This window comes from Mus caroli, unplaced genomic scaffold, assembly GCF_978045245.1.
Source record: "Mus caroli unplaced genomic scaffold, Mus_caroli_1 scaffold_7, whole genome shotgun sequence".
NCBI lineage: Eukaryota > Metazoa > Chordata > Mammalia > Rodentia > Muridae > Mus > Mus caroli.
This window is the reverse complement of record NW_028227262.1, coordinates 82,151,479-82,168,680: the sequence shown is the minus strand read 5'-3', so window position 1 is coordinate 82,168,680 and position 17,202 is coordinate 82,151,479. Positions and strand designations below refer to the sequence as shown.

The 17,202-nt window shown below is 39.8% G+C and overlaps 1 protein-coding gene across 3 annotated transcripts; it reads left to right on the top strand.

Moving 5' to 3' along the window:
• The first annotated feature begins 7,341 nt into the window (after window positions 1–7,341).
• Mad2l1 (mitotic arrest deficient 2 like 1) lies at window positions 7,342–17,202 on the top strand. 3 transcript variants are annotated; one of them, XM_085840554.1, is made up of 6 exons: window positions 7,342–7,576; window positions 7,929–8,075; window positions 9,542–9,662; window positions 10,884–10,987; window positions 11,701–11,880; window positions 13,361–17,202. In XM_085840554.1, the coding sequence occupies exons 1-5, from the start codon at window positions 7,504–7,506 to the stop codon at window positions 11,871–11,873; spliced, it is 618 nt and encodes a 205-aa protein (XP_085696680.1). In that variant the 5' UTR covers window positions 7,342–7,503; the 3' UTR covers window positions 11,874–11,880; window positions 13,361–17,202. The 3 variants fall into 3 exon arrangements, with proteins under 3 accessions (XP_085696680.1, XP_021020429.1, XP_085696679.1); XM_021164770.3 differs by having other exon boundaries at window positions 12,357–17,202; XM_085840553.1 differs by having other exon boundaries at window positions 11,701–17,202.

Genomic DNA, 17,202 nt, shown 5'->3' with positions numbered 1-17,202 from the left:
AAACTATTCCACAAAATAGAAACAGAAGGGACTCTACCGAACTCATTCTATGAAGCCACAATTACTCCGATACCTAAACCACAAAAAGACCCAACAAAGATAGAAAACTTCAGACCAATATCCCTTATGAATATTGATGCAAAAATCCTCAATAAAGTTCTTGCTAACCGAATCCAAGAACACATCAAAACAATCATCCATCCTGACCAAGTAGGTTTCATCCCAAGGATGCAGGGATGGTTCAATATACGGAAATCCATCAACGTAATCCAGTATATAAACAAACTCAAAGACAAAAACCACATGGTCATCTCCTTAGATGCGGAAAAAGCATTTGACAAGATCCAACACCCATTCATGATAAAAGTCTTGGAAAGATCAGGAATTCAAGGCCCATACCTAAACATGATAAAAGCAATCTACAGCAAACCAGTAGCCAACATCAAAGTAAATGGTGAGAAGCTTGAAGCAATCCCTCTAAAATCAGGGACTAGACAAGGCTGTCCACTTTCTCCATACCTATTCAACATTGTACTTGAAGTCCTAGCCAGAGCAATTCGACAACAAAAGGAGATCAAAGGGATACAAATTGGAAAAGATGAAGTCAAAATATCACTTTTTGCAGATGATATGATAGTATATATAAGTGACCCTAAAAATTCCACCAGAGAACTCCTAAGCCTGATAAACAGCTTCGGTGAAGTAGCTGGATATAAAATTAACTCAAACAAATCAATGGCCTTTCTCTACACAAAGAATAAACAGGCTGAGAAAGAAATTAGGGAAACAACACCCTTCTCAATAGTCACAAATAATATAAAATATCTTGGCGTGACTCTAACTAAGGAAGTGAAAGATCTGTATAATAAAAACTTCAAGTCTCTGAAGAAAGAAATTATAGAAGATCTCAGAAGATGAAAAGATCTCCCATGCTCATGGATTGGCAGGATCAACATTGTAAAAATGGCTATCTTGCCAAAAGCAATCTACAGATTCAATGCAATCCCCATCAAAATTCCAAATCAATTCTTCAATGAATTAGAAAGTGCAATCTGCAAATTCATCTGGAATAACAAAAAACCTAGGATAGCAAAAACTCTTCTCAAGGATAAAAGAACCTCTGGTGGAATCACCATGCCGGACCTAAAGCTCTACTCAGAGCAATTGTGATAAAAACTGCATGGTACTGGTATAGTGACAGACAAATAGACCAATGGAATAGAATTGAAGACCCAGAAATGAACCCACACACCTATGGTCACTTGATCTTCGACAAGGGAGCTAAAAACATCCAGTGGAAGAAAGACAGCATTTTCAACAAATGGTGCTGGCACAACTGGTTGTTAACATGTAGAAGAATGCGAATCGATCCATTCCTATCTCCTTGTACTAAGGTCAAGTCTAAGTGGATCAAGGAACTTCACATAAAACCAGAGACACTGAAACTTATAGAGGAGAAAGTGGGGAAAAGCCTTGAAGATATGGGCACAGGGGAAAAATTCCTGAATAGAACAGTAATGGCTTGTGCTGTAAGATCGAGAATTGACAAGTGGGACCTCATGAAACTACAAAGCTTCTGCAAGGCTAAAGACACCATCAATAAGACAAAAAAACCACCAACAGATTGGGAAAGGATCTTCACCTATCCTAAATCAGATAAGGGACTAATATCCAATATATATAAAGAACTCAAGAAGGTGGACTCCAGAAAGTCAAATAACCCCATTAAAAAATGGGGCTCAGAACTGAACAAAGAATTCTCACCTGAGGAATACCGAATGGCAGAGAAGCACCTGAAAAAATGTTCAACATCCTTAATCATCAGGGAAATGCAAATCAAAACAACCCTGAGATTCCACCTCACACCAGTCAGAATGGCTAAGATCAAAAATTCAGGTGACAGCAGATGCTGGCGAGGATGTGGAGAAAGAGGAACACTCCTCCATTGTTGGTGGGATTGCAAGCTTGTACAACCACTCTGGAAATCAGTCTGGCGGTTCCTCAGAAAATTGGACATAGTACTACCGGAGGATCCAGCAATACCTCTCCTGGGCATATATCCAGAAGATGTCCCAACCGGTAAGAAGGACACATGCTCCACTATGTTCATGACAGCCCTATTTATAATAGCCAGAAGCTGGAAAGAACCCAGATGTCCCTCAACAGAGGAATGGATACAGAAATTATGGTACATTTACACAATGGAGTACTACTCAGCTATTAAAAAGAATGAATTTATGAAATTCCTAGCCAAATGGATGGACCTGGAGGGCATCATCTTGAGTGAAGTAACACAATCACAAAAGAACTCACACAATATGTATTCATTGATAAGTGGATATTAGCCCAAAACTTAGGATACCCAAGATATAAGATACAATTTGCTAAACGCATGAAACTCAACAAGAATGAAGACCAAAGTGTGGACACTGTGCACCTTCTTAGAATTGGGAACAAAACACCCAGGGAAGGAGTTACAGAGACAAAGTTCGTAGCTGTGATGAAAGGATGGACCATTTAGAGACTGCTGTATCCAGGGATCCGTCCCATAATCAGCTTCTAAACGCTGACACCATTGCATACACTAGCAAGATTTTGCTGAAAGGACCCAAATATAGCTGTCTCTTGTGAGACGATGCCGGGGCCTAGCAAACACAGGAGTGGATGTTCACAGTCAGCTATTGGATGTATCACAGGGCTCCCAATGGAGAAGCTAGAGAAAGTACCCAAGGAGCTAAAGGGATCTGCAACCCTATTGTTGGAACAACATGATGTACTAACCAGAACCCTGGAGCTCTTGTCTCTAGCTGCATATGTATCGAAAGATGGCCTAGTCGGCCATCAATGGAAAGAGAGGCCCATTGGACTTGCAAACTTTATATGCCCCAATATAGGGGAATGCCAGGGCCAAAAGAATGGGAATGGGTGGGTAGGGAAGTGGGGGGCGCTATGGGGGACTTTTGGGATAGTATTGGAAATGTAATTGAGGAAAATATGTAATAAAAATATATATATAAAAAAAAAGAATGCAATGAAGGGTACACACAAGTCACAGTATAGTTATTAACATGCAAATGCTAGATACTGTGTGATATATCTGTACTAGATTCTGAGAGAGAGAAGTCTGAGATAGAGACAGAGACAGAGACAGACAGAGAGAACCAACTGGGCCTGGATTAAGCTTCTGAAATCTCATCCCCTGAAACACACTTCCTCTAACAAGGCCACACCTCCCAATCCTCCTAAGCAGTGGCACTCCCTGACGATTAAGCATTGAAATACAGGAGCTTATGGGGATTGCTTTTATTCAGACTATTTAGTTACATAGCAAGTAAGCCCTCTCAGCTAGTACCACGCCCTCAAGACCAGTCACTCAAATATGTGAGCCTATACGGTCATTCCTATTTAGTACATCACAATAAGTAACTACAAAATGGCCCAACACATTAAATCTAGTTTTACTCATCTAAAAAGGGCCATGGCATATTACTTGCTCATGGGAGTTCTGCGTGTTTGGTTTTCATGTCTAAACCATTTTGAACCATTCTGAGTTTCAATTGCATTTTTAAATATATGCACCTGTATTCTATATAATATATTCTAAATGTATGTATGTCTGTTCACTTTTCACTCACCAACGATTAAATATGCATAAAATACTAGGTAAGGTTGGCAAGATGGCTCAATGAATGTCTAGTCTGACAGCCTGAGTTCCAAACCCAGAACCCACATGGTAGAAAGAGAGAACTGAGGCCAACAAATTGTCATTTGACTACCACACATGCACACAGCCCCTCACCGCACAAAACAAATAAATATAAAAAATGCAATGTAATTATCACCAACATGATAAAATTGCACTAAATGCCATATGAATAACAAATAACAAATCATGGTAATGTTTTCTAATAATATGCTACCTACTTTTATTGTAAGAATTTATATTAGTTTTCAATAATATTTAGTACTTTATTTTTACTAAAAAAATAACCATGTATACAATTAGATCACTAAAATTATAAACTGTACCAGAATGAAATGTTGACTTTTCAAAGCCATTTCTGGTCTGGAGGGATGACTTAGTGATGACCAGTGCTAGCTGTTCTTCCAGACAGCCTGAGTCTGGTTCCCAGCACCCAAGGCCTTTGGCTCACCATGGCCTGTAACTCCAGCTCCAAAGGATATGACGCCCTCTCTGGCCTACACAGACATTTCACTCACATGCACAAGTCCACACGTGCACATAAATAATAATAAAAATAAAACCTTAAAAGCCACTGCAAATTAATTAAATGTCATCATTAAACTGTATGTTTTCTTTTTCTTTCTTTTTTTTTTTTTTTGTTGTTGTTGTTTTTCGAGACATGGTTTCTCTGTATAGCCCTGGCTGTCCTGGAACTCACTTTGTAGACCAGGCTGGCCTCGAACTCAGAAATCTACCTGCCTCTGACTCCCAAGTGCTGGGGTTAAAGGTGTGCGCCACCATGCCCGGCGTTTTCTTGTTGAGCACCTGAGCCAACAGCAAGGAATTCTTAGGAAGGAAGTATGAGCAATGAGAATAGGACTTTAAGAGATTTACACTTGACAATTTAATCATTAAAGACATGTAATATATATGTACCCATTACGCATACTAAGTAAGCCCTAAGTAATCAGAATAGAAATGATTGACTTAATTCTAATTCTTCACATAAAATGAAAATTACTCAATGTAAGACAAAACTATGGGGTTAGAAGGTAGCTCAGTTGGTAGAGTACTTGTTTTAAGAAGTCCTGGTTTCAATTCCCAGCACCGAATAAATATGGCAGGATGATATACACTTGTTATTCTAGCATTCCGTTGGTGGAAGCAGAAAGCTAAGAAATACTGGTTATAATTGCCTACGTAAAAAACTTGATGTCAGTATGGCATACATAAAAGCCTACTGCAAGAATAATACAAAAAAAGAAACCAAGTAACACTAAGTTTTGAGACAAAAAAAAAAAATTAAAAAAATACTTTAAGCCCATATAATAAAATTTCTAGTGTGTAAAAATACTATTTTTAAGAAAAAATTAGCAGATTAAAATTGTTCTATATTTAAAATAAACCGCTTAGTTTCAAGACCCTTATTTATATATATTTCCAATACCTATGATGCACATATTTTAAATTCTAAAGAGAATATAAATCTGCAGTATATTACGATTCAACATTTCATTCTGAGGTTCACTATCCACACACAAATGCCTAGAAACTATTAATCTCTGTTTTTTTTCTCCCTTGGTGCACTGAAGCCTTCATTTGCATTGTTTTTTAAAGGTTGCATTGTGTGGTTAAACACTGCCCTCTTCTGGTATCTGGGATTAATTGTGTATCCACACAAAATTCTTTATGTTTTATTACTGCAAAATTTCTTGACAAGTTATGTGTGTTATTAGTTAATAAGTAAATGTTCTTAGCTCAAATCAAGTAAACTTTTTCTCAAATCATAACCACAACAATAAGAAAGCTCATTGGCATTTTTTCAAACAAATATGCTATAAAAGGCGACTAAACTAGGGAGTATAAATTTTCTAATAAATCTGCCTCTAACTAAAAACTGGATCTTGAACTAACTGTGCAACCACTCTAGACCTACTAGACTATAATTTGATTAAGTCATTAATGGATTTCTTCAGCCTCAAACTTTATGTGCTTCTAGGTTTAGGAAAAAAAAAAACTACTTATTTTAATACCATAGGGGGGAGAAAGGCTCAATTTCTATTCCTCCCTGTTCAAACATTTTTACCCTAAACAATACACAGCAAGAGTCTACAAAATTGTGTGTCAAAGTAAATATGAGAAACTGAGAATTTTTCAAGTATTTTATAGTATTGCTTTTAATAAAGGGGGAGGGAGGTAATGTTAAACCAAGCGGTCAAAAGGAAATAGGAAAGAAATCAACCAACAAAGATTCCAGATTTTTTATTGTTGCTGTAATAAATTAGATTAAGTCCAATCACCGTTTGGTAAGAAAAAGCTGGTACCTCACTTTTATCTATACCACCATTTCTTTCCTCCTCATATGTCACAATTTCTTTCTCTGATGTATTGTTTATACAACTTCCCTGGCATCTGTTTAGTTCAGGCTCAGAACTACCTTCTTCTTCTTCTTTTTCGATTTATTTATTACTATTATGTAGTTGTCTTTGGACATACCAGACCAGAAGAGGGCGTCAGATCTCATTACAGATGGTTGTGAGCCACCATGTGGTTGCTGGAATTTGAACTCAGGACCTTAGGAACATCAGTCAGTGCTCTTACCCGCTGAGCCATTTTCTTAAACCTGCATATTACAGTAGCTCTAATAGTCAACTGGTTTCAAAATGCAGTCTGAGTACCAGAGTTAGAACCATTTAGGATACTTGGAAGGTGTGCCATCTCCTGGACACAATACACTGTACAATATTAAAACTGTAGCATGAATCCCATGTGTAATCGTACATGCGCTGGTATAGGCCTTAAACGCTCAAAAAGAAAGTACATATGTCTAATTGCAAAAAAGAAAAAGAAATCAAGAGTATCATTTAAATCCTTTGTGGACTTATAAAATCTATGTAGTAATAGAAAAATAAAGACATTACTAAATGATTATTAGTGTGTGTGTGTACACAATTTGCAGGGGTTCGCTTCTCTCCTTGGTGACAAGCATCTTTTTTTTTTTTTTCTGTGGCTGGCCATGTGAAGCTCTCCATACCGCTCCAGCACCACTCACCTGGAGGAGCTGCTCGAAGGCCCAGCTATGCTTTCTCTCCTTTCCCAAACAGATACAGCCTTGTCTATAGCTGCTCTGCCCCAAAACAAGGAGAGAGGTGACAAGCATCTTTACTCGTTAAGCTTCTATCCCACCTAGTTCCCTTCATCATATTGAGTAGCGTTTGCACAAAAAACAAAACCAAAAACCGGGCTCTCCCAGACTTGAAACTATCCTCGAAGCTGAGACTATGCTTCAGGGATGCTCAGACCACGGGTTTGGCAGGCAGGTAATCCCAGGACCATCATCTCTGGGCCTCTTCTAGGCCACCTCATCGGAAGTCCCGCACGCCAAGAACCCTGTGGGTCACCAGGACCCGGAACAAGACGCCCCAACCACTCTGCGCTTGCGCATTCGGTCAGCCAGCGAGGGCGGAGCCAGGGCCGGATACGAGTCGCTTTGGGCGGGGCTTTAACCCGTGGTGCAACTTTGCTTAGGGCGGAAGAGCCGATGTGGGGCGGAATGTTGAAAAGAGACCCGGCTCTCTAATGTGGGAGGGGCTTAGGGAACAAAACGGAAGCCAGAGGCGGCCTTAGGGAGGGATTCGGAGTTACAAAACCCAGCCGGAAACTGGCGACGTAGGTGGGGCTTAGGGCTCATTACGCCTGCGCACCGAGCAACCGGCGGGCTGCGTAGTTATTTTTGAACCGGGTGGCGGGGAATAGTTTAGGAGCCATTAGGGCGCCGTTTTCGCTGAGGTTGGTAGTGTTCTCCGTTCGATCTAGTGATGGCACAGCAGCTCGCCCGAGAGCAAGGCATCACCCTGCGAGGGAGCGCAGAAATCGTGGCCGAGTTTTTCTGTGAGTGCTGAGCGCGGCCCCCGCCGCCAAAGAGAGCTGAGCCGGGCCTTAGGACGCGCGCTAGGACGGAACCACGGATCTTCCCGGGGGCGGGGAACGCTGCGCCATTCAGCGCAGGCCTGGGCCTCCTGGAACCTAACGGGGCTGACCTGGGTCATCATATCACTCGCTCTCTGAAAGCTGGGGTCTGTGTTGACATCCTCTGACCACATACTCTGTATTTACACTTAGCAACTCCGCGAAGTTGGACATTGCTGGGTTAAAGGTTTTCCGTGTCTTTTTGTGCCTACTCTGCTTTCTGGGAGAATTAAAAGTTACTACACGGTTACGGCTTTATTTCTTTCGTTTTCAGCATTTGGCATCAACAGCATTTTGTATCAGCGTGGCATTTATCCGTCGGAAACCTTTACTAGAGTGCAGAAATATGGACTCACATTGCTTACAACTACTGACCCCGAGCTCATAAAGTATCTCAATAATGTGGTGGAACAGCTAAAAGGTAATCACGTTTTGAGTTTTACACCTTACAGGTTTGTGTCCCAAGTAACTTAAAGCAACATGCCTTCTCAAATGTGATTCTGAACTGGGAGGAAGCAAGCAATGGAGGTAATTCCCACCTCTTTTTAAGTAGGCTGAATGTCTTGATGTTAGGAGTCTTTAAGCTGCTTTAGGAGTGGGTTTTGTAGGTTAACCAGATGCAGCAAATTGGAAATTTTACCCAATTAAAATGATTTCATCTTTCTGTGTTTTGCTTTGTAGCTCCCAATGAAATCATACAAAATACCAATTCTAAAAGCATTGCAACTGCTTTTTTTTCCCTCTGAGTTTTATTTCACGTGAATGGGTGTTGTAGTTTGTTTTAATTGTAAATTCATTACAGTGTTTATTGCCTTTTTTGTTAACTTCAGTATTAAAATGGCCTTTTGGTGACCACCTGAACATGGTTAGCTTGGCATCTGTCTTTAAGGCCGTTTTGTTTGTTTTGTTTTGCTTTGCTTTTGAGACAGGTCTCTTTATGTAGCTCTGACTGTCCTTGAACTTGCTATGTAGACCAGGCTATTGTTGAACTCACAAAGATCAGCCTGGCTCTACCCCCATGTTCTGGGACTAAAGGCATTTGTCACTGTGTCCAGTTTAAGGCCAGACTTCTAAACACGCCTTGCTATTTGTATCCATAGTAGAGTATTCATTAACACTTGTGCAGGTTGGATATGAGTTCACAGGCAAAAACGGCAGGGCTTTTAAGGATAAGATCTGCTTTGAATTCTGGTATCTGTGGATCCTCTTTTACCCCCCCTGCAGCTCACTTACTAGCAAGGATGATAGTTTAGAAACACAAGGCTAATTGCTCACTCTGCCCAAAACACAGTTGTGGCTTTCCTGATTCTTAAAAGTACAGTTTCATTAATTTAACACGTAAGATTTTATATGACATAGCATCTTGATTTTTCATAATTATGTAATTTATTTACTTTATTAAAAAGAATTTACTTTTCAATTAGTCTGCCCATGTATGCATATATGTGTGTGTGTACGCATGTGCACGCGCGCGCGCATGCCCTTCTCATTTAAAACCTGTATTTGCCTCTCCTTTGTACAGTTAGTGTAAAAACTAATCTTTCCCTCACCTACCAGAGTAGTCCGATTTTTTTATGCTCTTATAGTGTCTCTGTTGTGACCAGCCACCACAGATGTGACTGGTGGTAGTTAGATGAGTCTATGTTCTATGCTCTTACTGGGAATTGCAGAGAAAGTACAGGTTGACGGCTCTGATGCTCTGCCTTCCACCTATTAGTAATATGGAGAATTTAAAAATCAGCTAAATTATTAGTGGAGAATTGTCTTCCTTATGCATGAAAGGAAGTTCAAAATACCACTGTAAGAGTTCTGTAAGGCTGAAAGTGGGTCTTTGGAAGAGAGTCTCTGTCATAGGCTAGAGTGTGAGCGCTGCCTTGTGTGTTGCAGAGTGGCTGTACAAGTGCTCAGTTCAGAAACTGGTGGTGGTCATCTCAAATATTGAAAGTGGTGAAGTCCTTGAAAGATGGCAGTTTGATATTGAGTGTGACAAAACTGCAAAAGAGGAAGGGTAAGTATGAGCTGAATTATTCCTACCTTAATTTTTTTTTATGTTGTTGCATGAGTTCACAGTGTATTGAACTGATTTCTTATAGTTACTGTGTATGGTATGTTTTTAAAGATACTTTTGTTAGCTTGTGAGGGATTTCTTTTTTTGTTTGTTTGTATGGCCCTGGAGGTCCTGGAACTCACTTTGTAGACCAGGCTGGCCTCGAACTCAGAAATCCGCCTGCCTCTGCCTCCCGAGTACTAGAATTAAAGGCGTGTGCCACCACGCCCGGCTGTGAGGGATTTCTGAGTTCCTCATAGCCTGTCAGGGATTGTGTAGATAAGATACTTTCAGCATACTGTCTTTGGGAAAACCCCATGAGATTTGGCCTTCCATGTTTGTGGTTATACCTGAACCTCTCACAATATAATATGTGGGCCATGTAATCACTAGCTTAAATGTACAGGAGGTGATCCTAGACTCGTTCCTAATTTAGATGAAGCTCTACTGTACTGCACCTATTGCCGTGAACTTTGTAAACTAAAGATTGCAAGCACTCTACATCAGAAATGCCTGTTATGCTAAGCATGTGCTTCTGTGAGGTCCTGTAATGAAGAGCAGTTTGTTTCTGAAGTCTTCAATCTATAGGGAGTCGTTAGCTTATAAAAACATTTGTATGGAATTTATTTTATCCGATTCAGTCAGGAATCGGGTATTTAGATGTTACCTTTTTAAAATAAGGCCAAAATTTAGGCTGGAGAAATGGCTCAGTGGTTGGGAGCACTGGCTACTTTTCTAGAGGACCCAGGTTCAGTTTCCAGCAACCACATGGTAGCTTACAACTCTGTTTAACTCCAGTTTCAGGGGATCCCCGGCAACAGATATGCATGTGGTGCACATAAATGTGCATGCGGGCAAAATGCCAAAGTTCTCCCAAGTTTATTTGTTGGAGTCTATTTTCCTTTATGTTAAAGACTTACTGAAAATATGCTTACTGAGAGTGGTTGAGAAACTTACCATGCACAGAGTGACCAGATACTAAGATCAGCCTTAAAGGATGATGGGAAGGACAGATACAGTAACCCAAGAATATCTTTAGCCATTAACCTTTAGTCTCCTAATGTATTGCATCTGTGTTGTTGCAAGCATTTTGTTCTGAGAGAGTTACCAACGTGTTTTAATTAACTTAATGAAACCTAGGAGGGATTATTTCTTTGATTTTTTTTTTTTTTTTTTAAATAGTGTTCGTAGAGAAAAGTCCCAGAAAGCCATACAGGATGAAATCCGTTCAGTGATTAGACAGATTACAGCTACTGTGACATTTCTGCCACTGTTGGAAGTTTCTTGTAAGTATTGTACAACTTAACTTAAATTTGCTGGAGAAAATGGTACATTACCGTTGGGAGGAGCCTACATTTGTTAAATCTCTTTAATTTATCATTGCCTTGTAACATAAATGGGATATGGAAAGCACAAATAAAATACAGCACAAATAAAAAGATGCATATCTGGAAACTGTGCAGACAAGGACTGGGGGGGAGGGGGGAGTGGCTCAGTGGTTAAATACTTGCTGAGCAACTGTGAGGACCTGAGTTAGGATTCCCATCACCAGGATCCTCCAGATGGTTGTGATACCTCACCTATAACTCCAGCCAGAGAGGCAGGAATAGGCTCATCAGCCCAATCTGGCTACCAGAACTACACATTGGCCAGCTCTCCGTCTGCTTCGTCAATAAAGTGAAAGCACAGCTGTTAATTTGGAGACTCCGCCTGTGTGTTCATATACACACACTGAAGAAAATGAAGAAAAACATGAAAATGCTAAAAAAACAGAAGTATACAACAATACTTTTGAAAATTTTCTCACAATTTTACTTTTATTTTCTACTAGGAAGTATAATGTTCTGTTCTAAACCCAGTTTCTATCAAGTAAAAGTTTCATTAGACCAGGCTAAGCTACCTATTTAGCAAGAGGTGGTTCAAAGTGAGTCCCAGTGAGAGAGGCAGGGAGGACAGCTTATTATTGAAAAGCTTTCCTTTACTCTCATTCCCAACGTAGGTTCATTTGATCTGCTGATTTACACTGACAAAGACTTGGTGGTACCTGAAAAGTGGGAAGAATCGGGACCCCAATTTATTACCAATTGTGAAGAAGTCCGTCTACGCTCATTTACAACCACAATCCATAAAGTGAATAGTATGGTGGCCTACAAAACCCCTGTCAATGACTGACGAGATGGTGAGGAAAAGGATGGAATTGTCATTCTCAACTGTGCTTTTCCAGAAATTAAGTCAAATAGAGTTGCTACATTTCCTTGTTTAATTTTCAGGTGAAGAAAGCTAAGATCCGACATTGATAAATGTGTGTTATTGTTCCATTTCTTGGGTTCTTCCTGGACTTGCCCGGAGTTGACAAGAGTGCTGCACATTGTTAAGGGGAACCAACAGATTTTGTTAGCATTGTGGAATGAATTCCTTTAAAAATGGTCATTGTACATAGAAAAACTTCTGTTAAAACGCTAACTACTTCCCTTAACAATGTAACTGGACCAGGATATAAAGAAGCATTTAAATGTAAACACAGCAGAAGGTATCAAAGCTTTTTTAGTTCTGAGGGTCAGTCTGGAGTGCTGCCAATCCGGATCCAGTGAGAGAGGCAGGGAGGACAGCTTTACTATTCAAAAGTTCTGTACTTTACTCTCATTCCCAACTTAGGTTCGTTTGATCTGCTGATTTACACTGACAAAGATTTGGTGGTACCTGAAACGTGGGAAGAATCGGGACCCCAGTTTATTACCAGTTCTGAAGAAATCCGTCTACGCTCATTTACAACCACAAGCCACAAAGGGAATAGTATTGTGGCCTACAAAACCCCATCAATGAAGAGACGGTACACAAACCATCCTCCATCACATTATACCTTCTACTGTATTTATATTTAGATGCTTCTTGGTCAAGATTCTTCTGAGCTAAATCATCAGACAAAGTATATAGCTTTTTAAAAGAAGTTTTTCTACCTACACTGACCATTTTTAAAGGAATTCATCCCACAGTGAATCTGTTGGCTCCCCTTAATAATGTGTAGCACTCTTGTTGATTCTATGGTAAGTTCAGGAAGAACCCAAGAAATGCAACAGTAAGACGCATTTCTCTTTATATAGACCCCATATTGAAATACATGCTAATTATTTGATTTTGTTGTATATATCTTGAGCTTACAAAGCAGTTGATACTGTTTAATTTCTGTAATAAAGAACTCTTATTTTAATGTTTTATAAAAATCAAGCTTTAAAAGTCAGTGATACAAAAAATTAAGCCTTGTGTTTTAAATTTGTGTTACAGTATCTCTGATATTTAGTTTGGTGTTAATATAGTCAGATACTTCAGTGGATTGAGTGGATGGATTGTGTTCATTTTGATTATGTGATGGGGATGGTTTTGTGTACTGGAAATTTAGATGCTGATTGCTGTGCTCAGAGATCTCCTTGTAATCCCGATGTTGGCGGTTACAGTCCTGATGCTACCCTTGTCACTATTATGACAGTGACCCTTATGGCTACTATGATAATAGTAGGCCAGGCCAGCATAGCCGGGTTAGAACACATGAGAACACTGCCCAGTTAGAGCACAAGAAGCTTGTAATAAAAATGCCATGTATCATTTATTTGGGAACAAGGGTGGTACAAAAAAACCTTCAAAATTACTTTTATATTTTGTAGGGCTTTATTAACCAATCAGACATGATGGAAAACAATCTTTACACCTCATTGAGATAGGTGATGCTTCAAATACCATGACAATGCCAACTTCCAGACTGCAACCAGACCTCAGCACAGTCCACAAGACCATCCCCAAACAGCTACATACCACCTCTTTCATCACAACAGTACAGTTACTGTGAAGATGCAACTGCTCTGAAATTAGTTCAAATATTAGGCTGTATTGTCAGCCTCGTGTTTCTTATGATCTTGAGTACCAAGATTAATCCTTTGCTTCATTGCTACTCTTAATGTGTGGGTTCTAATTTTCCAACATTGAGATTTCTCCAGAAAAGTGACAGCTTTGTTTATAGTAATTTTGAGGTTCTATAATATCTCTAAATTCTGTAAATCACATTCTTTTGGGGGTGGGTAGGTTTCGAGACAGGGTTTCTCTGTATAGCCCTGGCTGCTATCCTGGAACTCACTTTGTAGACCAGGCTGCGATCTGAGGCCTGGAATTGAGAACATGCTGCCGTCAGTGGTCCAAAGGTTCACTACCAGAGGGGTAGGTGTTGAGGGGTGGTCACCAAGGACAAGCAAACTTACCTTGTGTGTAGATATTTTTTCAATTATTCCAGAAGAAAATACAAAACTAGACAATGGCCTAGAACTCATAAGTAGCCCAGGCTGTTTGAGAATTTATAATATCTCTCCCAACTCAGCTTCCCAAGGCTAGGATTGCAGGCATAAACTACCACACATTAGTGCTTCCTGTTTTCTGATTCAGTCAGTTTAAATTGATAATGCTGTGCTATTGTCTCCGCCATCCATTCCCACATACTTCATCTTGTAAAACTAGTCCTGGAACTGTTCCTGGTGCTCCTTGCTAAATCAGTTAGCTGATTTTTCTCTTCTGTCTCTGATTGTGACTGTTTTAAGTATCTCCCACAAATGAAAACTTTATATTAGTTATCTCTTGTCTGTTTTATTACCCTGATGTTGTCAGGGTTACCCATACAGTATATTTATGTCCCTTTTGAGAGGCAGGCGGATTTAAGTCCATGCTTTTAATTATTTGGGGGATATAACCAAACATACTGCAGGATTGTATAAAAATGCTGTTTTTCAATTTTTTGAGGAACCAACATTCTATTTTCTACAATGGCTGTTGAGGACAGTCATGTCTCACAACATAGCCAATTTATATGTAAATTCTAGTTTCTTTTTATCTGTTGAGTATATTACTCAGATTTTAAAGCCTCTCATTGGTATTGTTCTTCAAAGCCCTTCCAGTTTTCAGTTGTAGCACACATCCTAATGGTCAGTAAATGTTTATGGTTCCTATGTCTACTTTCTGTACTGACCCTGTAAAATATACCCTTTGTGTTTTTCTGATTGAAAGTCTTTTGCCTTTGGTTGATTCAACCATCTTTGCTCTCTTCTGGTTGCACTATACCTGAAATGTTTTCATCCTTGCCGTTTTCTTGTCTGAAAAGAGTTCTGCTGGTGTGGTATTTCCTAGTGCTCCCCCCCCCCCCCATGACATTGGAGAGAAATTCAGCATTAGCTATTACATAAACTGCAATTAGTGAGGAGAGTACTTTCTTTTTAAAGACATACTTTTAATCCTTGCATTCCAGAGACAAGAGAATCTCTGGAAGTTTAAGGCCAGCCTGAGCTACATACAAGGCCCCATGTCTCAGAAAGTAAAAAAGTTAAAGATGTAAGCCTCAGTCATAGTCTGGGCCAAGTGTAAGAATCACCTGATAACACCTTTTAAGAAGGCAGGTTTCCTGGATCTGATATATTAGCTAGACCTGTGAGGTGGGAGGCGTGGTCCCTGGAAATTCCTCCAAAGGACTTTTAATGTCTAGCGGGATTTACTAATAGTGTATAGATTCTAGAAGTATGAAGTCCCTAGCCTTTCTGAAAGTGAGGATAGGTCATAGGAGAGAGAGCCTGCAATAATCTGGAATTGGGAAAGGTACAGAGATGAAACTGCTAGCATTTCTGACTTTAAATGGGTCCTTGGAGACATGAGGACAGTGTTGCCCAGTGAGCTTGTCCTTTACAGGTTGTTATTCCTGTACAAGATATATTCAAATTAATTGGAGACCCAAAGTTCAAACAAAATTCTGTGTTACCAGAACACATAGTGGAAGCACTTTATAGTATTGATGCTGACATTAGTTTTTGGACAGGACTCCAGGGCTGTTGTAAGCCGCCCCACGGCCTACATGTACCAGGTACACCTGGGAGGCAGGCTGGGGCTGAAAGAGAATTAGACTTCGAGAGAAATTAATGGAAACCAAGACCCATTTTCTGTTCAAGGCCCCCGAGTTTACTAAGAGACCGTGCATTTAAGGGGGAAGGCCCATCCCCCCCGCCAGTCCACTCTTGGTGCCTTGGAGCCATTCTATCAGCACTCAGTCGCCTCAGGAATCTCTCAGGAAGACAGGTTCAGCCTCTCAGCAGGTAGCAGAAGAGCAGGGCAGTTGTCACTTCAAAAAGGAGCCAGCCACGTCAGAAAGCTGCACTGCAGGTGGCCCCACCTCAGTGGCAACATAGTCTGTACCAGCCCACTTAAGGCTGGGGGAGGCTACACGGGGCATAGGAAATAACAGCAGAGGCTCACAAATGGCTTTACAAAAGCACAACAAAGAAAATAGACAAAAAAATACCCTACAGAATAGAAGAAAATGTGTCTTGTCTGTATTTGAGTAGAAATTCTGACAGTTGGTTTTAATAGCAACTTACAGAAAATTAAGGGTCACTTGAGTAGGACCCCAACTGAGCAATTAATTGATATGGGATGACCCATCCCAAATGTGGGTGGCACCTTTTGGTGACCACACAGATAAAAAGGGGTTGACAAAAGATTATATTGTTGCTATGGCGGATTTTTTTGCTTATACCAAAACCGCTGTTTCAGGGTTTTCAATGCTGGGTTGGGCCTGCTGAAGCATCCATCCTCAATGCACTGAGTTTTCAGCCTCTCCAGTGAGAGAGCCATTGTGGGATTGCTCACACTGCTGAGCACCCAGTCTCTAGGACCAAATGACTGCCAAGTTCTTAGCCTCCCAAGTGTGATTGAGCTATTAATCTTTCAAAGTAAACTTTAATTCAATAAACTTTAATATATATGTTATATGCATTTACATTTTTATTTTATTGGTTCTAGTCCTCTACAGATCCTTAACTAGCACAGAAATTTAATATCTGTAATATATAAGGAACTTGCAAATTTTAACAAGCATTATAGGTTTTGAAGATGGACAAATAATCTATATAGAAGATTTTCAAGAAATTTAAGTTGCCAACAAATACATGAGAAAGGCCAAAATCTTCAGTCACCAGAGAGCTGCAAGTTAAAACAATTACAGTGTGATATTAGCCATAAAAGTGAAATCTGTCATTTTTGGTAAAATGGGTAGAACCACATGACTTGGTCAAATGAAATGAAAACAAAAAAGTTGAAAACTATATTTTATAAGAGACTAAAAATTGTTGAGTTGAAAGTAGTGAATAACAGGTATTGGGAGAGTGATGGGGGAAGTTAGAGCAGAATGAGAAGGACTTATTTGATGCATGCAGTTTATGGCAATATCCTAACACTATGCCACATCATGTATACAGTTACTACATGGATATGTGTCTTTCAAGATGTCCAGTACTTCTCTCTAATCATTTGCTTTTAAGATAAAAGCTATCGGGAACAAGCCTCTACCTGCCTTACAGCACCATTTCACTGTCTGTACCTTTGATTAGTGTCCCTGATCCAGTGAATTCAAATGCTATATATTGAAATTCTATGCCTCCTGTGTAAAACTGAAAACTAAACCATACTTGATTTAAACATA